General features: G+C 45.4%; 1 protein-coding gene across 1 annotated transcript in view; it reads left to right on the top strand.

Moving 5' to 3' along the window:
• Window positions 1–26,226, top strand: part of LOC119178408 (uncharacterized) — a 110,364-nt gene that overhangs the window by 18,339 nt on the left and 65,799 nt on the right. Inside the window, exons 6-7 of the mRNA XM_075867406.1 lie at window positions 12,589–12,697; window positions 17,993–18,145. Coding sequence (XP_075723521.1) covers window positions 12,589–12,697; window positions 17,993–18,145 — 262 coding nt within the window. The remainder of the gene's footprint in view (window positions 1–12,588; window positions 12,698–17,992; window positions 18,146–26,226) is intronic.

The following is a 26,226-nucleotide window of genomic DNA, read 5'->3' as shown; positions in this document are numbered from 1 at the left end:
TGGTCAGAATAATATTGGTAAGCATTGGATCAATACCGGCGATGCTAACCTGCAACACCGGTGACTCTATCGTAATTTTATTTCAACGGAGCTTCAAGGGATATAAAAAGAAATCGACAAAATGCTGGCAAGGAACATCACAGAACCTTCTGCGAACCCTTAGGCTTCCCTTGCCGTTCTCGTAAGAAAGAAGGGCAACAACTGGTGCTTTTAGGTCAATTATCAAAATCCCAAACTAACAAAAAAGACGAGTACCCCTTACGAAGTATCAATGACGCCCTTGATGGTCACAGTGATGCCAAATGTTTCTCTTTGTTAGACTTTGTTTTGGGTACTGGCAGATTACAGTTGATGACATGGACCGTGAAAAGAGCCCATTAATTACACCTGGTGGTCTCTACTAGTTTAAAGTGATGCTAATCGGGTTATGAAACGTCCCAACTATATAAAAACAAATGATAGACGTTCTACTGCGTGGTTTTAGGTGACCGATGTGCTTATGCTACCTTGATGACGTCGTTTTTTTTCACCATTTTGAGACACACCTCGAGCGCCTCTCGACAATTATTTCTGTTTTCTGAAATGGAGGGCCTCAGCTCAACTTGTTGAATTGTAACTTTGGCCGTCGGCAGCTTAATGCTCTTGGCCATCCTGTCGATTAATCCGGTGTTCTTCCCGATCCTGGCAAAGTGCACGCAGTCAAAGATTTTCTTGTGCCACCCGGTGCGAATGTTGTTCGAAGCTTTGTAGGCCTATGTTTCTACTTTCGGGAATATGTGGCGATTCCGCTGAAATTGCACGCCCTCTAACAGACCCGATGAACCAAGGTGTGGTTTTTGTCGGGGACCCACAACAAGCCATTGCACTCACTGAACTGACCATGCGCCTCATGTCGCCGCTGATTCTTGGCCACTTCGATGTATCCGCTTCAACATAAGTGCGCACCGCCACCAGTGATCATGGCATAGGTGCTGTTGTGGCTCAACAACAACATGGTAGAGACCGTGTGATTGCATACGCTAGCCGTCTTCTAGAACCAGCGGAACGAAATTATTCTATCACCGAACGCAAATGGCTCTCGCCTGTTTCGGCCGCGGGCGAATTCTGCCCATATAGAAATGGAGAGTCATCCACCGCTATCACGGACCGTGACGCCTTATGTTGGCTGTAATCGTTAAAAGACCCCACCGGACGTCAAGGATGGTGGGCCTTGCGACAATAAAAGTACTCGTTCACTCTCGTCTATAGGACGGGCCACCAACACGAGGACGCTGATTGCTTGTCTTGTCACCCAATAGATCCACTAGATCTTTCTGAAAACGCAGAGTACACGTGCGTGCTGGCTCTTTCAACATTGGCAAACAACTGCGTTCGACAACGCTTCATTTGGACTGGTATTCACCGCTTTGTTCGTCATTACGTAGTCTTGTGCAAAGCGTGTCAGAAACGCAAAGCGCCGGTCACTCTTCCAGCAGCACACCTTCAACCGAACGAGATAACATTTAAATCATATTACATACTTCGTAATAGGGCTCCTCAACAGCTGATTGCAGTCTTGGGTGGATACTTTCTATCAAAGGTGGTATAGGACATCCCGCACGTTTGCCCTACAAAACACAAGTTCACCACTGTGCCTCACGAGCAGCGCAAAGGCCTAACATAACGGTTCAATAGAACGCTTAGAGACATGCTCGCCATGTATGCTTCGCATAATGTTCGTGACTGAGATGAAGTTTTGGTGTTTCAAACACTTGCGTACAGTGCACCTAGACATGACTCTAAATTTTTCTCACCATGTTTTTTCTTGTACGAATAAGAAATAACGCTGCCTTTCCCCATGCCACTTCTGCCCATTACTGATAAGACATCAGAATACACTCGTGATGTCATCGCTAGAGCTGCAGAGGCAAACGAAGAGTCCCGCATTCCCCTTAACACTTGAAAAAAACAACGACGCATATACCGTGCTCGACACAGGAATGTCCACTTGAAGCCTGGTGACATGGTCATTCTTAAGACACTGTCACAGCTAGTTGGTTCTTGCGATAAGCTGATTTCTCAGTACTCTTGTCCATATCAAGCTTTGAATCAAGTCACTGCCGTCACGTACGAAATCGAACCTCTGCAGACCACCTTAGCGCAATCATCTGATATTTCACGCCAGGCGACTAAAGCCATTCCACGTCAACCAGTCGAGCACCTAGTTGGTGCTTTCGCCAGCGTGAGTGATTGTACGAGCCGCTGTCGGAGATGAAGAGGAAGACAGCAAAGATAAAGACGACGCTCTCTGATATCTGCGTGGACTTGGCGTTGCGGCGTTTTGCCTGCCGTTAGGTGTTTAAGTATATTCTGCAACGCGTTTTCTCCCATTTAATATATTATTTCTCAGACCTACCCTTCTGATTTCCTTGTCCGAATCAGTAATCATGAGCTGTAACACGTCCCCTAATTTACTCTCCAAGGCAATGTCATCATCAAATGGCCGGTTACTAGGCTCCTCTCAATGAACTCTTTTTCCTAACTCTTCCAATTCTAGGGCCCTGAAAATCTCCCATAAACACGTGGCGAATTGCGTGGAGCGATCGTGTTTCTACGAAGAACACAAATAAAACGTCATTTGCGTGCAGAGCACGTCACACAGTCACCGCGACAGCTGTTAAAATGGCCTTTCTAGAGTTGGTCTTAAAATTCCACTTGGCCAATAAATGTCGCAAATTTTTATACAAAAAAAGCTATAATTATATCAGTATTCGCACTGTAATGACTCGACGCACTCGCTACGCATCTTTAAAGTAGTATGTGCACTTTTTTATTCTGTGGGCAGTGACAATGATGAATTATGGCCGAAAACTCTGTACTAAGTTGGAAACGTTAAACGGTCCACTTCTGGCGCAATTCCCATGGCGTGACACAGGCTTGTTCAACACGTATACTATGCTATATAACAGAGGTTAATTATACCTCTTGGAGAAACTGACATAAGCATACTCTTTTGTGACGGCGTTTAAAGCACTGGAATGAATCTGTGGTAGAAATTTCCACCAGCCAACAAAAATCAACGGTCAAGGTCTTGTTCGTTCCTTGATATTTTTTCTTATGTAATAATTTTCTCGTATTGGATGATAGCAGTTATTTACGCCGGGAGGAGGGGGGCAGGCAGCGGTGAACAAATACGCCCCAAAATTGGTTGTTGCTGCGAATTTATAGCACCTTTTCCTGCTCCGGTGCTTCTGTGTTTGCTGATCGTCGTCGTCAGCAGTGATTTCAAGATATATCACACGAGGCTCTTTTATAGCCCAATAATATGACTTTAGGCTCTCAGTATCACTTCTTTAACGCAAACGCTCCGCAATAAATACTCTGTTCAAAAAATTGGCAGATCTCACGTACAGTGCGAAACGGTGATATGCGAAGCAGGAATGAGGAAGCTTGTTATGGCACAATAAAATCAGCACAATGTTACAAGGCAGAGGTAAATTATGCTGTTTATTACTTCCATGTCATTATCTTGTTTGGACGTGTCATTTACCTTCGTAATGTGGTGGATTAGAGTGGCTGCATTCCTGCCGGCACGACCAGCTTCAAGGTTTCCTGCCTTATCTTGCTCTACCTCAACTCGTGGCAGCTGCAGGAACATCGACAGCCCCACTTACGCCCCGTTTAAAACCGAGTGCTGCGCAGTCGCCGCTAAATGGGCATGGAAGCATCATAACGATGGGAGGCTCACCTACGCTGTTGTTCACTCTGCAGGTTAGTTACCAGTCCCAACTACCTTGCGATTGTTTTAAATCTGATGATCCGTTTTTAGTCGTGCTTCCATGCCCTGAAGCCTTGTTTGAACCTCTTGCTCACTGCTACTGCTTTTGTGTGGGGATGTTGAGTGCAACCCGGGTCCTAATGAATCATCTGCTGCTCTTGTGGGAGTTCTTAAAACTGTCAAAGATTTAAATGAGCAATCAATCAGAATGAAAACGGTACAAAAACCAGTTGCTGAAATGATGTGTGAGCTAAAAGACCAACAGAAAAACACTTTTCAAGCCATATCTGATATAAATACACGGTTAGAGGCTGTTGAAGGCCAGACTACAATACTTCAATAATGTCGGGTCGGTTTCAGTTAGCTACATGATAAATTACATCGACTTGAGGCGGAAGCCTGCGCGCTGCGCCATCGGCTAGACGACGCAGAGGACCGTTCTGGACGAGATAATCAAGTTTTTTATTGCATAACAGATGTTGAAAACGAGGCGTATACTGAATCTGAAGCTAAAGTTTTGAGCTTCATTAATGATAATCCGAATCTGAGCCTTAACAGCGATAGCACTATACGCGCTCACAGGCTCGGTTGGTTTATGAAAATGAAAACACGGCCGATCATTATCAAATTTGCTGCATACAATCAAAAAGAAACGGTTCTTGCTAAGTGTTCCTTGCTTAAAAATAGTGGCCTTGATCTCAGTGAGGATTTCTGCCGCGCTACGCGCGAAATTCAAAAAAAGTTAAGAGAGCATGCCAAAAGCCTGCGTACGCCATATAAACTTGGGTACAAAAAGCTGCATGTTGGCGGTGAATCCTTTGGATACAATGACATAGATGACACCATTGTTGAGATCGGTATCTCGAAAGTTGCATCGAATCCGCACGGTACATCCTCTCGAGCACTCCGCTCTAGCCGCCTTCTTCAGCATGAAAATTGCTAGGGACACGGGAGGGATAACGGTGCTACTCGCTCAAGATTAGAATTTTCTATTTCATTTATTAACATTCGTAGTATCTACCGCAAAAAGGATGAGTTATATGCAGTAATTAACGATATGAAAGCTGCTCTCATCGCACTAAGTGAAACATGGCTTAGCAGCTAGATATCTAACACGGAATTGTTTCATTGTGAAAAAAGGTATGTAGTCTACCGCAGTGACCGCTCTGACAGAGTGGAGGGTGGAGTTTTGCTGGCCATGGACGAGCGTTTTGATTGCTACTGCATACCCATTATATATTCCGAAGGAGGCGGAAATGTTGTAGGCCCGTGTGCTCAGATTTGGGTGCACGTTAAAGAACCCCAGGTGGTCTGAATTTCCGGAGCCCTCCACTACGGCGTCTCTCATAATCATAGAGTGGTTTTGGGACGTTAAACCCCACATATCAATTAATCATACCAATTATTTCGAACTTTGAATCTGTGTGGTGCTGCTTGGATGTAAATTTCAAGAAAGTTACTGTTGGGGTCTGCTATCGCTCCCCATCAAGCGATGCGTCATTTTGTGATAGCTTGCACTACTGCTTAAACAAGCCACGGTTCGTTATCCCGATGCACAACTCATAGTAATGGGGGACTGCAACTACCCGAATATTGATTGGTTGCACGCATGCCCATTTACCAACCCACTGACAACTGAGGCCAACCAGTTTATCACCACCTGCATGGATTTTGGTTTAACACAAATCGTCACCTTACCCACACGTGTCGCTCAAACTTCTTCTTCCCTTATAGACCTAGTACTAACGTCATCAGAGACTGTCACGTAACCCGCATGGCACATGCCTGGTCTGAGCGACCATAATATTTTGCATTTCACGTTCGATTTCTCGCATGCATTATCAGTAAAACAGTCCAAGAACATCAGAGACACAACAAGGGTAACTATCTAGCCACTAATAATGAACTGAGCTCCTTTTTAGACATTTTCTTACCAGGTTATCTCGGGCGCTCAGTAGAAACTAATTGGTGTTTGTTCCGTAATAAAGTGTCTGAACCAATTCATCTCCACATCCCTATTCGCCGGGTGTACTGCAATAACCAAGCTGCATGGATTAACGGATACCTAAACCGACTTTCTAACAGTAAAAAAGACTTTTTTAGAATCGCTAAGTATTCACTTAAACCGGTCAACTGGACAAAGTACAAGACAGCCTCTTTAGCATATTCGCGAGCGCTAAATGCTACTAAATCCTCGTTCTTCAATTTAACCCTGCCGAACATCCTGAAGACTAACCCTTAACATTTCTGGAATATAATGAAACCACTTAGCACCAGTAAAGTATCATTGCTTACACCCTCTGGTGATCCTTTTCCCCACCATCTTTGTTCTACTGTGCTAAACAATACATTTGTTAAGTAGTTTTCTTCTTGTAATTAAACCCAACGTCCCGAGCTTCAGTCCTACAATCATTTTGCGATGGATTCCATCACGTTTGACCCGCGTGGCATCGTCACGATTATCGACAATTGAAACTAACGTCTTCTCATGGTATTGATGGAATTAGAGAAAATTTTTAAAGAATACCAAAGAATACAGTTTCATTATTCTGAAATGCAAATTTTCACAATCGTATCATGATGGTGTACTACCTGAAGACTAAAGAACTGCTGCGATTATTTCAGTTCATAAAGACGGTGATAAACATAGTCCATTTAACTATCGTCCTATATCTCTCACAAGTGTACCATGCAAAATAATGGAACATATATTATTTTCTCATCGTGTTAATTTTCTAGAGGATAATAGCTTCTTCTCTTCAACTCAGCATGGCTTTCGAAAGATTTTTTTCTTGTGATACTCAACTAATTTCTTTTACTAATGATTCGCATTTATCTTTGGACTCTGCTTCTTTAACTGACTGTATATTTCTCGACTTTGCTAAAGCGTTTGATAAAGTTAACCATTCCTTGCTCTTATATAAACTAAGTGTTCTGAAAATTGACCATGCAGTTTTTAACTGGTTCGTGCAATCCTTTCTCTCGTGTTCAATTTGCAGCACTAGCGATGTTAATTCTTCCACTGCACCGGTTGATTCTGGGGTTCCTCAAGGATCAGTACTTGGCCCTCTGCTATTCCTAATCTATATAGATGACTTACCTTCTACCGTTACTTCCAAAATTTGTTTGTTCACTGACGACTGTGCGTTTTACCGTAAAATATCTAATGACAATGATACTCATTTTCTGCAGGCTGATCTCAATAACGTCTTCATTGGTGTCATATTTGGAAAATGTAAATAAACATTAAAAATGCAAATCTATGAGGATTTCTCGGCCGAGTACAACATGTCCAACTTACTTTCTTCACAGTCACCTCTTGAATCTCTAACATCTTACCGGTACCTCGGCGTACTAACACTTTGTCCTGGAAATTACATACAGGACATATAGCGTCCAAAGCTAATAAAACACTGGGTTACCTACGAAGAAACTTCTTTCTTGCTCCATCGTCACTAAAGTTATTACTATATACCACATACGTCCGTCCTCAAATGGAATACGCTTCATCTCTTTGGGACTCCGGTCAGGTAACATTATCACACATGTTCGAATAAATTCAAAATCGTGCAGCTCGTTTCATTTTGGCTAACTACCATTGTTCAGCTAGTGTTACTCAAATGAAGGCATCTCTAAACCTCATCCCACTAGTTACCCGCGGAAAGCGCACTCGCATTTGCCTGTTTCATAAAATATTTTGTCATAATCCGAAACTCCGTTCTCGTTTAATCCAAGCTGCTCCCTTCCTTTCTCTTTGTAATCAACAACAAAAAGTCACAGTCCCCCTTTGCAGTACAGTAACATATGCCCAATCATATCTCCCAAGAAATTGTAATGAATAGAATTCCCTGCCGGCATCAATAACAAGCATCAATCAATCCAGCTAATTTAGAAATGTCCTTACAACAATGATTTTTTAATTACCCCCTGTATGTTTTTTGAACAGTTTATTTTTATTGCTTTGTGCCTTCAACATGAAATAAAAATAGAATTATTGTTATCATTTGCTTTATTGTGATGTGAGTTGTTAGGAGTATTCATCTTTGTACCCAATTAATGACAATATTTTTATGCCATTTGCTTTGTATTTTTTTTCATTTTTGTGCATGCCCTTCCTCTGTGAAATGTGCTGTGTACCTTGAGACTAAAATAAACTAATAATAAATAAATGTATTCTTGCCACGTGATACCAAATTCAGTAGATGTGGAGCCAGCAAAACGGCCGCTTGCGCATTATGAGCATGGACACGGACATTATGACATGGACATTATGAGCATGATCTCATGATTATCAACTTTGCACCAGTCGTATACTTACGTCGTTCAATCATGTCCTATATTACCGAATTTGTTATATGTGAAGCTATCGAAATGGCAACGAGCGCATCTTGAAGGGCCAAACATACTCCGCCGTAACGTAGTCGAACACACCGCCAGGGCGGAGCGACGTTAACACTCTGCAGTCTGACGTCAGGCGTGACCTGCGCAACCAGCGTCCGTTGGCTAGGCCTGGCGGCAATCGGTGCGAAATGCGACATCCTGGATTTCGCGCTGATGAGGTTACCCTGGCAGCACCGCATCTGCCTCTCTTCGTGATGGTGGAACGCCGGGCGTGCACAAACGCGCATGTGTGGAAGCAACGCATCGCAGAGCGCACCTGCGAGTATATGGCATATATATCGGCGCCTGGCGTGGCATCGCCGGTGTGACGCGACGAAACAAACGCTGGCTGCAGGTCACGTCGAAGTGTATTGGCGCCTTGAGTGTAGCATGTAGGTATGTTTTTACAAGGCACGCACCGCTTTATTATCATGTTCGCACTATTCACCCGCCTTCGTCATTCATTTACGTGAAGTAATACCAAATTTCGCATATGTGAAGCTACCGAAACGGCCGCGAACGCATCTATAATGTGACATGTAGGCAGTTTTTACAACATGCCCATGTCATCACTCTCATGTTTGGACGTGTCATTTACCTATGTCGTCCGTTCGCGTCACGTAATACCGAATTTGGTACACGAGAAGGTACTGAAATGGCCTCGAGCGCATCATGAGCATAGCATGAAGTCATGTTGTTACGTGACGCGCATCTCATGATTATCATGTTTGCACCAGTCCCACACCTTCTTCATCCATTCGCGTTGCGTAATACCAAGCTTTGTATATGCGAACCTAGTGAAACGGCCGTGGGTGCATCATGAAGATGGCATGTAGTCATGTTGTTACATTACATGCATGTCATGATTTTCATGTAAGGGTCTATTGCTTCTGGTCGCCAAGCAGTCATGTCATACCATACGAATTTTGCTAGATGACATGTGAACGAAACCACTGCAAGATCAGAAAAACCATTAAATGTAAATTATAACATTGATGACATACATGTCACAATTTTATGTTGTTACTAGTCAGTTATGCTTTTCATACGGTCATGTTATGCCGTGCCAATTATGGTATCGATATCATTATCGAAACAGCCAGGAGAGCTGAAAGTCGTAGGTGGCTAGATAGATAGATAGATAGATAGATAGATAGATAGATAGATAGATAATAGATAGATAGATAGATAGATAGAAAGATAGAAAGATAGATAGAAAGATAGATAGATAGATAGATAGATAGATAGATAAATAGATAAATAGATAAATAGATAGATACGTTCAATGTCGCCGAAGTTCGCTAAGAAATGATTCACCTATAAAGGTCTTAACCTTACCGAAAATGCGAAGCTATAAACGGGATAGCAACATATTGGAAGCGTACGCGCAGTATGGCGAGCAGATCGAAACCTGCCCCGTGTTTCTCACGTACAAATGACACACGGAGCGTACTCACAGGTACACAGATGAACATGAAAAAGCGTCTCAGTTGTTACTTCGCTGTGTCTGAAAAGCGCGCCTCTTTTGCAAACGAAGGCTGTGCAACAACTGCAGTAACCTTTGTGTGCCCTGTAACTGCATCATAACCTTTTCAGTTAAGCCATACGCCAGCCAAGACGTATGATTCTCTCCACTAGGGGATAAGGGTGCTCGAGAAACTATCCACTCCCCTCCTCTCTACGGGCCAAAGCATGCGTGAAAGATCCACCGTGCGATCACTGCGCCATCTTGCTGATAATGCTGAAAACACGATAGTTCCCCCCTCCCGAGATGCCCGCCAACAGCGGTAGGTGGTAGATATAAATAGATTGCCGTTTGAACGTTGGAGGACATACGCTTAGGTGGCTTAGTGGTTCACGCCTCGCATTCAGGACGCGGAGGTCCCACGTCCGATTCTACCTGCTAGAATCTTTTTTGCTATATTTTTTTAAGACGATAGTCTTTCTTGGGCACCTTCGACAGAAAAATTTTGGTCTGTGTCTGTCTGTCTGTCTGCCTGTCTGTCTGTATGTTTGTCTGCCCTTAACGATACCTCAAACGGTCGATCCCATCCGCAGCGCCCACCAGTATTGCTCAAGATTCAGCCTTCATACTTGTGCGATTGTCAATTAAAAAAAGCAATCATTCCGCATATTTGAGGTACCATGATAAAACATCGTTATGTGTGCCCTTATACTATAAAAGGCACACACAAGCAATTCTAAGGGCTGTAGCGTTAAACGCGCTGCGCTGACAGCACAACGCAGGGCTCAAAAAGGCCATTGTTACCAACGCTTTGCTGAAACGACACGGTGGTGGCACCTACCCGTCACTTTGCGTTGCACACCTTATCGTCTCCGAGAATGGCGCGCATCCTTCTCCGCAGTTGCGCATGCCTTACTTCGTTTTCGAAGATAACTGGCAGCTGCCGCTCACGTCTAGCGTGCCTCGATGCGCTCGTTCACCTCCGCAGCACGCTCGAGGCACTCTAACGCAGAGCCTCACCGATTTTTACCAATACCTTTCCCCGATTGTCTTGCGCAGAATATCAAATAAATGTTTTGTTCACTCTCTCCAGACGCAAGACTATCGCCTTTTGGCTGCATTTGCAATGTACCATGGAGATCCGCGGCCATATTTTTTTCTTGCGTTTTCATATATATACATACGTATACATCTACGCCGACGCCCGCGCCAACCCTGACGCTCGCGGCGTAATTTAGCCGATAGTGTTCATATAATTGCTGTCACAATCAAAAATTGGCATGAAAATTGGATCTTCAAACAAGCGCTTGGTAACGCTAATTTGGCTGAAGTCATTACACAGGGATCAGTGTGGACAAGTTATTTTATAGCAAGCCAAGAAATCTAAAAGGATGAACTGAATGAAAAGGAGGCACAGTCTTCCTAAGGCTTCTGAAAGGAATTTAGGTGAATAGACTTGTAATAAGTTTCCGGGAAGAGTGTATTCGTGGCAAGTACAAGGTTGAATTATTGCGGAAGCCTGGCAGAGCCGACTGTCATGCACTGGGTGCACGTTTGCTGATGGTGACGATAACTAATTGTAATCCCCTCCATAGGCGCAAAGTGGGTATCTGCAAAAAATTACATTTGTCGTGTGGGCAAAGTTGTTAGTGGAGGTGGAGAATGAATTGTTAGGGTACTGAAAAAAATTTCCGCATATCCACGGGGTCAATCACGGAGAGTGGGGTGAAGCATCCACCCGTCCATTCGTTTTTGCTTCCGTCCGTCCATGCGTCCATCTGTGTGACCGTCCGAGCGTCCATCCGCCCCTCCGTGCGTGCGTCTGTTCGTGCGTTCCCACATCTATTCGTGCGTCCGTCCCTGCGTTCGCCCATGCATCCGCCCCAGCGTCCATCCATGCGTCCATCAGTCCATGCAGCCATCCATGCGTCTGTCCATGCATCTGTCTGTGTGTCCGTTCGTCCATCTAGTAAACACTGCAAGTACCACCATCTCGCATCTTTTCATCATATATTCCTCTTATAGAAGCACCGCCATCCAGTGGACATTCCAAGGACTAAAAGAGAGAATTAACACGCACACTTTCTTACGGCTTACGCTTCGTGGTTACTTTCCACCTTCAACCACTTTGAGTTCATGGTATATATTAGTTGGCTGTATTCATGGCACTGTGACCCAACGCTCACAAATCTTTCTAAAAGCAAGGAGGTTACGCATAGCGAGTATAACCTAGCAACCCTTTCTTCTCAGATAGTGCTCAATGTACATGCCAATGACTGCTGATTGTGAGTGAGAGACAGTAGAATTCGGCTTTAGCTAACGCGCACGCTGCGAATTTTTGGTTGTTTAACAACGCACAGAGAAAATCTCCCACCGGCACCACCTTGCAGATGAAAGCGTAAGACAGGTTACGGACGACGACTACGACAAGTGACGAACGGGGGCCGCTTTAAGTAGCTTCGCCCCTAAAACTATTATGAAGTATTCGGAAACATATTTGCCTAGGTATTTGGCGTATACCTAGAGCATGTCATTCTTTGCTGTACAAAGGATTCTAGTCTAGTCAGCTTAATTTCTAAACTTTTCACTGATTTCTTTAGATCTCCCCCTTGAGCACCCGGATAATAACTCCAGCTTTTCAAAAAAGGAACCCGGAAGCTCTTTGTCCTTAGCCTACACATTTCCATTATTGAGTACCGTACAGGGCTGATGTCTTCTAAGTCACCACGTTGGTGTAACGTACTTCTTCCGCTTTTTCAGGCCAGCTATAACATAATTCAATTAAACGTCAAGCTTCATTAGAGAGAGCTTAGCAACAATCGCTCACCCCTAAATAGGCAGACAGTTTTTTATAATCAAGAAACAATTTTTAAATGAAAAGCATATCTTATTGCGTGGTATACTTTGCAATTAATCAAACATTATGTTTTTCCGTAGTGATATGGAGCTCACACTTTATGTTAATATGGCGGTCATCCTGGTGCAGGCCACAGACCAATATCCACCCGAAAACCATTGGGGCCACCCTCCACACCGTCGAGGCCAATCCGGACAACCTCAGCAACGGGCCCCAGTGCGACCACCACGACGCGTAAGTGCGCAGCGACTTCATATGAGGTGTCACAAACTTAAGAGCGTGTGCAGTCAGCATACGTCATATCGCTCGTATCTAATCAATATAGGAGGTATATGGTAAATTGTGTTGAAAATCACCTTTCTGAGAACTATTTTTGATAGATGAGCAGCTTGGCTGGTTGTTTACGTGCCACTATTGACCATGGGCCGCAGAACTGCAATCTTGTGTTTAGATAGCACTTCTTTACTAGCTTCGTTTGCCTTGAATTCTGGAGACACGTAATCACAGTTTGTAGTAGAGTGCTCACTTTAACAGGCTTTAAGGTAAATGTTCACACGATAAATTTACCTGTGTTTCAACACAGAACTCACGGCACAGACGAACAATTGGGGCGACGTCTTTAGGTCAAGATGCCATCGGCCTCAGCTGGCAGCTTCACCTAGTTCACTAAACATTGTTAATTTTATGCTGCCAAGGCAATGGAAAGATGATAACGTAATAATCTTGTGTTTGAAAATATAAATAACGATTTAAAGCTTGTCAAGATGTCTGAGTAGGATGAATGGAAAGAATGACAGTGCTATCTACGCTGCGCGTGCACGCACATTTGTTACAGTGAAAAGCTTGGTGTGTTTCATGGCGTGCTTTAAGTATGGTCACGTGTCTTTTACCCTGTTTTTTTCAGTTCGCATATGGCTAATAGATTGTGTTCACACACCTTCCGTTCTGTCCTACATAGACGTTTCCGAACGTCTTTGGTGCGTTACGAACAGCCTCAATCCTGTGCTGAACAAATTTTCTGTGCATTATGTTATACTCAATGTCGTTATTTTTTCTTTCTCAACTATTTTTTCTAGTTTTGAACTTTTTAGCCAGGCAAAACTCTTTATCGCTATAATAACTTGCAACGTTTTCTAATCTGGAGGATAGGCCACGCATTGATGGCATTGTAGACACATTCGAGAAAAAAATATTTTGCCTGCGCACATCATTTGCTTATCATGTTTACGTTGTTTAGATCCTTTCGCACCAGGCCGGAAAGACAGGGGCGATGAAGGGGGGTATCCAGCGTCCTTAGCTTTCAATTTGAGAAGAAACAGCACTGTTCACAAAGTGAAAACAGTCCTTCATTAAAGACAACCGAAAGCAAGAACCCACTATACCTTTTTCACTACCCTTCAATGACCACAGTTATAGTTTAAAAGTGGTTTCTGTGCAGGTTGGAAATATGACCAATCAGCATGGCGCGGCAACAAAATGAAGGGCGCATGAAGATGCTGCATCTTTTGTTCAACCAGATATTCTCAAGTAAAAAAGAACCGTTTACTTAGGGTATAAGGCTAGCCGCATATTAAGTACCATTTTTATGGGCTGCATTGGTAGTTCATTGGACATGCATTCGAATGACGTGGTCACAAAGATGTTCAGGTGTGCTGATGATTTTCAATTTGGGGTTCAATTCACAAGGACGAGTTTTTCAGGGCAACAGTTTTACACTTGCTTATTTCTACGGGCAAACGGTTGCAATTCACTTTAGAAACGGCTTGTTGAAAACGAGCTGCAGTACCTCGACGGCCCACATTTATAAATAAATTCGAAAAGTCGCAAAAGTGAGCATTTTCGAAAAGATCCCTTGTCACTAAAGAAAGTTTATTTCAACTTGTTCACTTTTGTTTTGTTGTGCTTCGTAATATTGTTGGGTAATTGTTCCTAAGTTTTGCATAATGATGTCCTTTTGTTTTGTTCCTTCAAAAGGAACCCCTTACGAACGACGTAAGTATTCAAATTATTTCTGCATTAACTAGAATGAACTAGTACAAACTACTTGGCTGGCCACTACGTAGTAAAACATTTGGAAAAACTGGAAGTAAATCAGCAGCGCATGATACGAATCTTCATTAGGTTAATATTATACCCCGTAATTCAGCTACGATTGAGCTACTTCGATGTTGATCTAGTCGTACTACCCAGCTGTACCACTGGTAGCCATCGTCAGCAAAATATACTTTACTGGCACTTAGCGTGAAAGCTGTGGGAACTGCGTACCAGTGATTTTTTCGACTTTCAGTGATGCTCTCGTTTATAAGAAAGCACACTCTGGTATTCCAAACATGCATTCATCACAGAAAATAAACAATAATATCTGACCTCACTGCACTCTGTCTCCTCCTTGGCATCCTCCCGACGGTCACCTTTCTTTCCCTTCCCTTGCTATGATATTCTACAGACTTCTACTCTATGCTCTATGCACCCCATCTATTTTTCCAATCTCCTCACCACCGAAGGTCTCGTCATGATCTTCGCTTCAATATCTCGACCGCTTCATTATACCTGTCCCTATTTTCAAGCCGCGCGACGTCAATGCGAGCACCCCGTCCTCCATACCCTCTCTGGTAAAAAAAAAGTTTCGTCGACAGGGTCATTCTGCATAGCCGCAATGCACGTGTCAGCATTTCTTCGACAGCCCTTTCTGGAAATTGCTAGTTTTTGTAGTCGCAGTTTTTTGAAGAGAAGCTTTCCCCTAAAGTTCGATTCTGTTATGATAACATGTAGTGATTTGCTTGTCGTAGATGACAAGCCCCAAAAATGCCATATTTTTAGAAAAGAAACAATCTGCATGTTCATGCTGACTGTCACTTTGAGACATACTAGCATAGCATGGGTGTGAACATACTAAATTTCCGTCGTGACATGCACACGAAGTTGAAATGAGGTACAGCGTTAGTGGCAGCATAATTGTGATCTGGTGTGCACGAGGCCACGGGTAAGATTCACACTTACTGTAGAAAATACTGACTGGAGATGAGTGTAAAAAAGAAAAACAAACAAACATGGAACACATTTTGCTATGCAGCAGCGTAAAGTGAACAAATCTCCGTGAACGTTTAAGCAAAGTTCTCCCCTACGGCATTCCTCATAAATCACTGAAAGATTATGCGTCTTTAAACCCGATAATTTAACTACATCGATGATATCATGCGCGGCCACTTGGCTGCATCTGATCCCTGCAACATGTTTGCATTATTAATTTGCTCTTTCCGACCTGACACATAGCTTGTAATGCACACTGTCACTTCATAAAAATTTAGCCGTAAAAGTACCATGTATTGAGAAACAACAATCACCCCTGTTTCCAGTAGGACACATGAGGTTTCCTATGTTATGAGGTATACATTTGTCGGATTCGCGTAGTCGCCTTGATACAGCATATATATCTTGCTTCGGAAACTTTAAAGCATGTATTATTGCTTTTATTCTTGCAACGTTCATCCCGGAAATCATGCAATTTTATTATCAGCATGCAGCGCACAAGGTGAGATGTATCCCCCACGCCGATGGTCGCGTCACATGAATTTTTATCTTTACTGAAATGTCCAATCGTGAAGTTCCGTCGAGAACCGGTTACTTTCACCGGCCCACATCGAGTGTCAATGCTTTTGCTAACAAATCAAAACATTCTTCACACAACACACACAATATTCACAGTTCCGACATGCCTAAAGGGGAACCACTATTGTCGGTCTCTTTCAACGCACACTACACGCTACAATAACCACTCCATATTTTCGAAGACAATAGTGATGTTCCTCACACAGGCCCCCACATGTGTTCCCCTCACCAAAACAAACAGCCAGCCACTGTCTCAAGTCTTTCATTGCGCAATTGGTCACACACCTATACAATATTTAGCACATAACGCGTCTAATCTTGCCACATCAAGCTGAAGTTTACGCTTTGAAAAAAGAAAAGAAACTTTTCCCCAGTTCCACGTGACTCAACAACGCTGAGGCACCAGTGGGGGTGTTTTGCCGACCACTGCCTTGCACGTGCACAGCTGAGGTCACGCTGTGACGTACGCCGGTAAAAGCTTATTCTGCGCTGCAGACAGCTATGTTGTACTCATTCCTTCCTCTTTTCTTCCTGCTCAATCATACTGTACATGTTCACCTCCTTGCTTTACTATACAGAACTTATACATAGCTATGCTGTGCTCTACCCTAACCCTCGTATTTATCACACTACTATTCATTTCTTTAGGTGAGGATGTCACGCTAACCATAATTTTTCAAACCACTTTCTACAGTGTACTGCACGCACCTGTGAGAAGCTCCTCTGTTCCTATCCTCGCATCCCTCCTTCACGACCTCACATAATTTTTCAAACCACTTTCTACAGTGTACTGCACGCACCTGTGAGAAGCTCCTCTGTTCCTATCCTCGCATCCCTCCTTCACGACCTCACATACATTTTCCTTCACCATGCCCTCTACGAAACCTGGCTTCATTCGGTTGTACCCCGCACTTCTCCTTCCCATCCTCTTCGCCCTCACAATTTTCATGCTCACTTCTGTTTTCTGTTCTTACACTGTACCATATTTGGCCATGTTAACCTTTACCCATCCTACACTTTTTCTATCGTGCTAGTGTCACATTTTACCGCCTGACCATAATTTTCATTTTCGGCCTCCTCCTACAATACCTTAAGCACAGCAATACTAGTACCCTTCCGTTCGTAGTTTCCCTCCTCTTGGTATTCTACGCCAAGCGATGATCATGTGTCTTTGCAGCGCCATTGTCACGTACCTCGTGAAAGACCGGCGAAGTGAAATAGTTTAGCTCTGCGCTCTTTTTATTGTGATACTGCTACAAACAGTCAAAATTGCAAGTGATTTCACTTTACACAGCGATTATACACTAACATCATGCAGGCACACGTCGCAGCAGTTGTTTGAAATTTTAGCCTTTCACGTGTTCTTGGCTCAAAGCTGACTTCAGACTTGTAATTGTCCCAGTAAAAGGTCAATTCATAATATGCAAAGCCTTGCAAGAATGCTTTACGTGGGCCTAAATTCAGGGAACATACGTAAACTCTTCGTTGCCGTCTATATTCAATATATATTACGGGGAACGACATCTTCAATATCGTCCAAAGCAAAGTAAAGGATAACCACGACGGCATCTATACTCACTGCCGTTATAAAAATACAGGCCGTTAAGACATTTTTTCAATAAAGGTCTGTTATGTTATTTCATTTAGTATTCCTGTTAGGGTTGGCTATCTCATCATTATGCTTTACTGTCGAGCGTGACCCGTACTTAGTTCATTTCGAAGGCTAAAATTATCGAAAACAAATTATTTAAAACTGAGTGCAACGAAAGAAAGTTAACGCTCCGCAGGTTTGCAGTTATTTGTCTTCAAAGCTGTCTGTTTGAGTAATTTTTCGAAAATTGGGAAAATTGTGATTTAGACTTCATTTGGAACTGTCACAATTCTGTTACATATTTCGGCTTCTTTCAAACCTTCAAACTTGCAGGTACATTCACACTCATCTGTGTGTTCGAGTACCTCCAGAACGTCATACCACGCAACACACCCCAGTGCACGGATTACGTGTACATTCGGTTCTTCACTTACTCATATAGAGTTAACCAGGAACCACTGAAGTTCGAACACATAAAGCAAATGGGTGAGAATTCTTTACGTGTTGTTTAGGCACTAATAATCGCCATTGCATCTTTTTTCACAAGAGAGAACTGATGTCAATATGCTAATCTAGAATAAGTTTAGTTGCTGGATAATTTCTGTCTCGTGAACTATGGCATGACTGTTTTAGCTTTAACCACATATAAAAGTGAAAGTGAACATCGTAAGTTTCCAGAAGCTAAACTAAGTGCTTGAATAAGACAGTTGGTAATTCATGGTTGATGTATACTGCGTGGCAGAAAACACGGGCGCCAAGCAGGCAAAGAAATTTGGAGACTACCAAATATCAACTGAGCATGTCAATAGGTGTGGTTGCCAAGCGCAGTTCGAAAACACAGCTGTATTGCATAGGCACAAAGATGATCGTACTCTCATGATTATTGGAGAAGGGGAAATGATGGGGTAAGCTGGCAAATGTGAGGGCTCGTCGATTGGTTTCCGAGATAAAGAGCTTCAGTGTCCAGCAAAAGGCGCACGTGACGAATGAGTCTGCTACTCTGCCTCGCGCTTCGATTGTGCCGATTTTAACTTTAGTGCTTGGTAGAATGCGAACCTGAATTTCTTCATTTACTCTCTCTCTCTCTCTCTCTCTCTCTATATATATATATATATATATATATATATATATATTGTCACGTCGCTCCTGGGGGTGTCGACAAGGTTTATTGATGTCCGAGCAACAGGGCTCTAACCAAGCGCCTCGGTTGGGCTTGTTTGCCAGAGCGGGGGTCCACGCGCACTTCTTTCTTCTCTGTGGTGTGTGCCTTCACCTTGGCATACGACCCACTACTAGAAGTAGGTGGCAATATTCCTCCTCAACAAAAAAAAGAAAGAGCATCGTCCCGATGCTGTAAAGTTATTGAAAAAAAAACCAAAACAAAGTAGGGTAAACAATGAAAAAGGGCACCAATGATCAAATGTTAGACGCGATAAGTTCACCAATGATGAGGCAATTGTCAGAGCACAAATAAAAAAACACACAGAAAAAGTGGTCTTTTAGGAACGCGCAAAATAGGGCTTCATGCGCACCACGTGAACTATGTCAGAGGTCGGTTGTTTTTGTTGTGCCCATCGTGACGACGTAGCGTCCGGAACCACTTCGTAGTTTACGTCGCTCACGCGGCGTATTACTTTATACGGACCGAAGTATCTGCTGAGCAACTTTTCGGAGAGGCCACGGCGTCGAACAGGGGTCCAAACCCAAACTTGGTCTCCCGGACTGTAAGATAGGTCATTGTGATGCATATTGTAACGTCGTGCGTCGACCTGTTGCTGTTGACCAATGTGTAGCCGGGCGAGCTGGCGCGTTTCCTCGGCACGCTCTGCAAATTCTTCTGCGTCAGTTGTTAATCGATCAGTGCCTTCATAAGGAAGCATCGAATCCAGCATCGTCTGAACTTCGCGGCCGTAGAGAAGGCGAAACGGTGTAAATCGGGTTGTTTCTTGAACGGCGGTGTTATAAGCGAACGTCACATAAGGCAAAATGCGATCCCATGTTTTGTGTTGGACGTCGATGTACATGGAGATCATGTTTGTGACTGTCTTATTTAGTCGCTCGGTTAAGCCGTTGCTCTGCGGATGGTAAGCAGTCGTCGTTCGATGCCTAGTGTTACTTAGCCGAAAAACTTCATCAATAAGCTGTGCAGTGAAAACTGTTCCTCTGTCGGTTATCACTGTAGATGGAGCACCGTGGCGCAGAACAATGTGGCACATGAAGAACTGTGCTACCTCAGAAGCCGTGGCTCGTGGTATCGCTTGTGTCTCAGCATAGCGGGTCAAATAGTCAGTTGCAACAATGACCCATTTGTTGCCGTCGGACGATAAAGGAAATGGGCCGAGAATGTCCATGCCGACTTGGTCAAATGGCTTGTGGGGTGGATCAATTGGCTGAAGTAATCAAGCCGGCTTGCTTGGTGGCGACTTTCGACGCTGGCATTCACGACAGCTTTTAACGTACTGCTTCACGCTTGCCGAAGTTCCGGGCCAGTAGTACGCCTCACTTACTCTGGCGAGCGCTCGCGAGTAATCTAGATGACCAGATGTGGGCTCGTCATGGCACGCGGAGAGGACTTCGTCCCGCATGTCCTTCGGGACGACGAGGAGGTAAGCGCGCTCGTAGAACGGGCGTTTTTTTTTGTACAGGACATTACCTCGGAGGCAGAAAGACGTCATGACACAAAATAGATGGCGAGGTATAACGGCGCTATGACGCTCCAGATAGTCAATGAGCGGTCGAATCTCTTCATCCTCTCGTTGGCGTCTGCTCAAGTCAGATGAGCTAAGGGCGCCCAGGAAACCGTCATCGTCGTCTTCTTCTTGATTGACTAAAGGTATGGGTGCACGCGACAGCGTATCAGCGTCTTCATGCTTCCGTCCAGACTTATATACGATGGTAACATCAAATTCCTGTAGACACAAGCTCCATCGGGCCAGTCGTCCAGAGGGATCACGAATGTTTACCAACCAGCAGAGGGCATGGTGGTCCGTCACCACTTTAAATGGACGACCATAGTGGTATGGGCGAAACTTGGTGATCGCCCACACTACTGCGAGACACTCTTTCTCTGTGGTCGTGTAATTCACCTCGGTACGGGAGAGTGAGCGGCTGGCATAGGCAACGACTCGTTCTTTGCCGTGTTGATGCTGGACGAGCACTGCACCGAGGCTGATGTTACTGGCGTCAGTGTGCACCTCTGTGTCAGCATCATCGTCAAAATGCGCAAGAACAGGGGCTTACTGCATCCGCTGTCGTAGCTCGGCAAAAGCAGCCTGTTGTTCGGTAGCCCATACAAACGGTGTGTCGTCGCGTGTAAGGCGAATCAAGGGTTCCGCTATTCTTGAAAACCCTCTAATAAACTGTCGATAGTAGGCGCACAAGCCCAGAAAGCGCCGAACAGTCTTTTTGTCTGTAGGACGCGGAAACGCGGCTACAACGGCAAGTTTGTCGGGGTCGGGTCGGACTCCTTTCGCATTGACTACATGGCCAAGGAATTTGAGCTCTTCATAACCAAAGTGACACTTCTGTGGTTTGAGTGTAAGATCTGCTGATTGAATAGCCTGAAGCACACTCCTGAGGCGATGAAGTAGTTGCTGGAAGGTTTCAGAAAAAACGACAACATCATCAAGGTATACTAGACAAGTTTGCCACTTCAGACCAGTAAGCACAGCGTCCATCATTCGCTGGAAGGTTGCGGGCGCTGAGCACAAACCAAAAGGAAAAACTCGAAATTCCTACAGGCCATCAGGGGTAACAGAGGCCGTTTTCTCGCGATCTCGCTCGTCAACCTCGATCCGCCAGTACCCGCTTTTTAAATCCAAAGAGGAAAAATATGGGCGCGGCGTAATCTGTCTAACGAGTCGTGGATCCGTGGCAGCGGGTACACGTCCTTTTTAGTCACGCTGTTCAGCTTCCGGTAATCGACGCAAAAACGTAGCGTTCCGTCTTTCTTCTTGACCAGAACGACCGGAGAGGACCACGCACTGTTGGAAGGCTCGATGATGCCGTCGTCAAGCATTTCTCGAACTTGCGTACGAATGGCTTCTCGTTCCTTCGCTGACACACGGTAAGGCTGTTGATGTACTGGGCGGGCGGCTTCGTAAGTGATGATCATGTGCCTAGTGATCAAAGTCTGGCGCACCTTACAGGAAGTAGCGAAGCATGACTTGAATTCAAGCAAGAGTTTTCGCAGTGCTGTCTGGTTTTCTGGTGTGAGGTTAGAATTAATATCGATAGTGTTTAGAGACGTATCGGCGGCCTCCACGGCGTCCGACGAGAAGCAGATGGGAACGGTACCTAATTCATCTGCAAACGCTAACGAAGTGCCACGGAAAAGGTGTCGTTGTTCGTTACTGAAATTTGTAACGAGCAGTTGAGATCGGCCATCACGTAGCTGTATGATACTCCTAGCCTAACAAACACCTTGAGTCAGCAGGTGTTCAAAATTACTTTCTGCAAACGCTTCACCATTACGCAATCCACAGCATGTGACGTCGACAATATCACTGGCTCTTGGAGAAAGTGTTATACTTTCAGCAGAAACACGAAGAATGTCGGCACGTTGTTGGTCGTCCTGCTTGTCGATCGCTCGGTCGTCTGAGAACGTGATGCGATTCTCTTGAAGGTCAATGACAGCTCCATACTCCTGCAGGAAGTCAACACCAAGAGTAACGTCGCGTGAACATTCACGGAGCACAAGGAAACTTGCTACAAAAGTATTACCACAGACCCGAACTCTACTCGTGCAGGTTCCAAGCGGAGAGACGGTGTGGCCACCAGCCGTTCGAATCACAGAGCCATGCCAGGGCGTGATTACCTTCTTTAGTAGTCTGGTCATTTTCCCGCTTAGTATAGAATAGTCAGCCCCGGTATCAACTGAAGCACCTACTGCATAGCCGTCTATCAGCACCGGTATATCCAGAAAAAGCCGCACATATCGCTCAGTCAAATCCACACCCTTTACTGTTAGCGTCGATCGGAGGTCTTCAGCTCGTCGACTGCCAGAGACCTCGCCTCCAAGGGTCGCTTGCGTTAGTTTTCCCGGCGGGGACTGGGGGACCGTGCGCGAGCATGGCGCTGTGGCGAAGATAAAAAACGCCTCGGCGATGGTGAGCGTGGCTGCCGTCCAGAAGACGGTGGCATGCGCTGCTGAGCCAGGTAATCCTCAATGTCCCGGGGTCGCTGGCCATACCGAGGAGGCGCTGAATATACTGAAAAGCCGCGCAGCCCGAGGCGCCGGTATGGACACTGGCGGTACAAATGGTCCACTTCACCGCAGTGGAAGCACAAAGGTCGGCGATCAGGAGTGCGCCAAACATCACATTTCCGAGGCGAAGCACGTCTGTCGTCAAGGTAGTGTGCTGGTTGTTCCGCAAGATGCACAGGGTTGGCGTAAACGAGGGGAGAGGGCGTGCGTGTGTTCTCGAAGTGCCGTAGAGGCTGCGCCGACTGAAGTGAAACTGTAGGAGGTGCCTGAACAAACAGCGGGGAAGAGGAAGCTGGGCGCTTCAAGGCTTCCGCATAAGTCGCACGGTGGTAGTCAGCCGGGGTGGGTGTGGCGTTATCCAGACTCACAGGGTCACGCAAGGCATGATGCAGCTCGTCCTTGACGATACTTGCAATAGTTCTAACCGTAGGTAGTGGTGGTGTGGCAGCCTTTTGCAGCTCCTCGTGTACTATAGAGCGGATAAGGTCGCGCAGACACTCGGTGTTGCTCCCAAAAGTCGTGAGAACTTGAGCAGTGGACGTGTTCACTTGCCGCTCATACAAGGTGGATCGATGCTGAAGCATCTTTTCCATCGTCACGGCTTGAGACAAAAACTCGGCGACCATGTTCGGAGGGCTCCGTACAAGGCCAGCGAAAAGCTGCTCCATAACTCCCCGCATCAGGTGACGCAACTTCTTCTCTTCTGTCATACTTGGATCAGCCCGTCGGAACAGACGCGTCATATCTTCCACATAGGTCATGACAGTTTCGTTGGGCATCTGGATGCGGGCCTCGATCGCTCGCTCCGCTCGTTCGTGGCGATCAGCACTTCTGTAAGTGTCCAACAGCCGGCGGCGAAATTCGGGCCACGATTTCATCTGTTCCTCGTGATTCATGTTCCAGGTACGTGCTCCATCCTCCAAATAGAAGTAAACACGCCGTAGTTTGGCCGCGTCGTTCCAGTCGTTCAAAGCAGCCACGCGTTCGAAGTCGACCAGCCAGTCCTCGACGTCTTCGAGCTCAGTGCCATGAAACGGTGTCGGAACCTGTGGACTTTCGAGGGTGTACCGAGTCACCGGGGGGTTTCCCGAAACTTTTAGAGTGGTTTGAACGGACGTGCTCATCATACTTGTGTGAACTGTAGGGTCAGCTTCGGGTGGCAATCCCCTGATCCTGCGGCTTGTCCGATGAACGGGAGTGTGGACTCGCACTGGGCTTGTGGTGCCGCTTCCAGGAGGGGTCTGAAACATCCGTGAGGGGCTACCCCGCACCTCCACCAATTGTCACGTCGCTACTGGGGGTGTCGACAAGGTTTATTTATGTCCGAGCAACAGGGCTCTAACCAAGCGCCTCGGTTGGGCTTGTTTGCCAGAGCGGGGGTGCACGCGCACTTCTTTCTTCTCTGTGGTGTGTGCCTTCACCTTGGCATACGACCAACTACTAGAAGTAGGTGGCAATATATATATATATATATATATATAATGTAAAAAAGATACAGGTCAACAAACACCACGTTGTTTTTACATTTTGGCCGGTGGACCGGCCTTTGTTGAAATAACAAGATTGATTGGGGTGTTACAACAATGAGAGGTGAAATAATCTATTGGAGGCCGCATATACACATTGATTGATTGATATGTGGGGTTTAACGTCCCAAAACCACTATATGATTATGATAGACGCCGTAGTGGAGGGCTCCGAAAATTTCGACCACCTGGGGTTCTTTAACGTGCACCCAAATCTGAGCACACGGGCCTACAACATTTCAGCCTCCATCGGAAATGCAGCCGCCGCAGCCGGGATTTGAACCCTCGACCTGCGGGTCAGCAGCCGAGTACCTTAGCCATTAGACCACCACGGCGGGGCGCCGCATATACACACACGTATATATATATATATATATATATATATATATATATATATATATATATATATATATATATATTGCAAGACAGTAGCAGCGTTGCAGTCTCGACGGCGTTTATTAGGCCGAATCGCCTGATCAACCCTTCTAACGAAGACGACGTTTTTGGTGATGATGATTTTGGTGATGATGTCAATCTGTGCTTACACTAGTTTCCCCCTCGCGCGGAAGCGGCCACTTCGGCCGCTGCTTATGACGGTGGTGTACGGCGCACGAATGGTTTTAAGCACGACACGTGAACAACCTCCGTACTATGAAAACGGTCGTCGGAAGGCATCACAACAGGGGTTACTCGATAGTTACCAGGAGACGTCTGCTCGACTATAGCGTAAGGGGCCGATGAAACATGAGTGAAACTTATCACACAGGCCGGAAACCCACGTTGGGGTCCACAACAGTACTTCGTCTCCAGTATTAAAGTGAACTACGCTGTGAACGCCATCGTAGCGAGTCTTCCGCTCTTGTTGGCTTGCCCGTGTATTGAGGTGGGCGCGTCGCCGACAATCGGCCAGGCGAGAGATTAAGTGCTCCCTCAATGACGATGACGAGTTCACAGAGACGTCAAAAAAGGAGCTGTAGAGCGGAGATGTTGGTTGACGATCATAGACGAGAAATAATGGGGAATAAATTGCCCGTGGTGCGCTGCGAAGCGGTATTGTACGCAAAAGTCACGAATGGCAGGATGGTATCTCAGTTGGAGTGGTCGGCGTTGATATACATAGATATCATGTCGGTCAAAGTTCGATGGAAGCTCTATGATGCCGTTAGTCTGGGGATGGTAGCTGGATGTCGTGTTATGAATCGTATTACATGCGTGGAGGACTTGCTCGAGCAGTTTCGAAACGCCTTGCCGCGATCGCTCAATAAGATGCGTGGTGCACCATGTCGTAGAAAGATTGCCTCCAGAAAAAATGTGGCAATGTCCTGTGCTTATCCTGAAGGATGTGCAGCTGTTTCGGCGCACCTTGTTAAGTGGTCAACTGCTGTGACAATCCAGCGCTTGCCGCTAGCTGATATTGGTAGCGGTCCGTACAGGTCAATGCCAATGACATCGAAGGGAGCATCAGGACACGGAAGAGGTTGTAGAAGAATGCTGGGGAGGAAGTGAGTCGCTTGCGGCGTTGGCATAGCAAGCATGACGCAACACATCGCGCTACGCAGTTGGAAAGGCCAGGCCAGGCAAAACGACTGTGGATGCGTTCATAGGTTTTTTGAAAACTGAGATGACCAGCCTTGGGATCATCGCGAAACGCCTCTAAAATCTGCGCCCTAGGGAACGAGGAGCAACAGGAAACCAGCGCTGTCCTTCGGGGTGGAAGACAAAGCAGTAAACGATTGAGTTTTCAGCCTTGAAGATCCGCAACTGTCGATGAGCATGGGCGTTGGAAGGACAAGAGGAGCATTGAAGGCACTGCATTATAGAGCGACAGTAAGTGT

This window comes from Rhipicephalus microplus, chromosome 1 (assembly GCF_043290135.1).
Source record: "Rhipicephalus microplus isolate Deutch F79 chromosome 1, USDA_Rmic, whole genome shotgun sequence".
Taxonomy (NCBI): Eukaryota; Metazoa; Arthropoda; class Arachnida; order Ixodida; family Ixodidae; genus Rhipicephalus; species Rhipicephalus microplus.
This window is presented reverse-complemented; position numbering and strand designations above follow the sequence as displayed.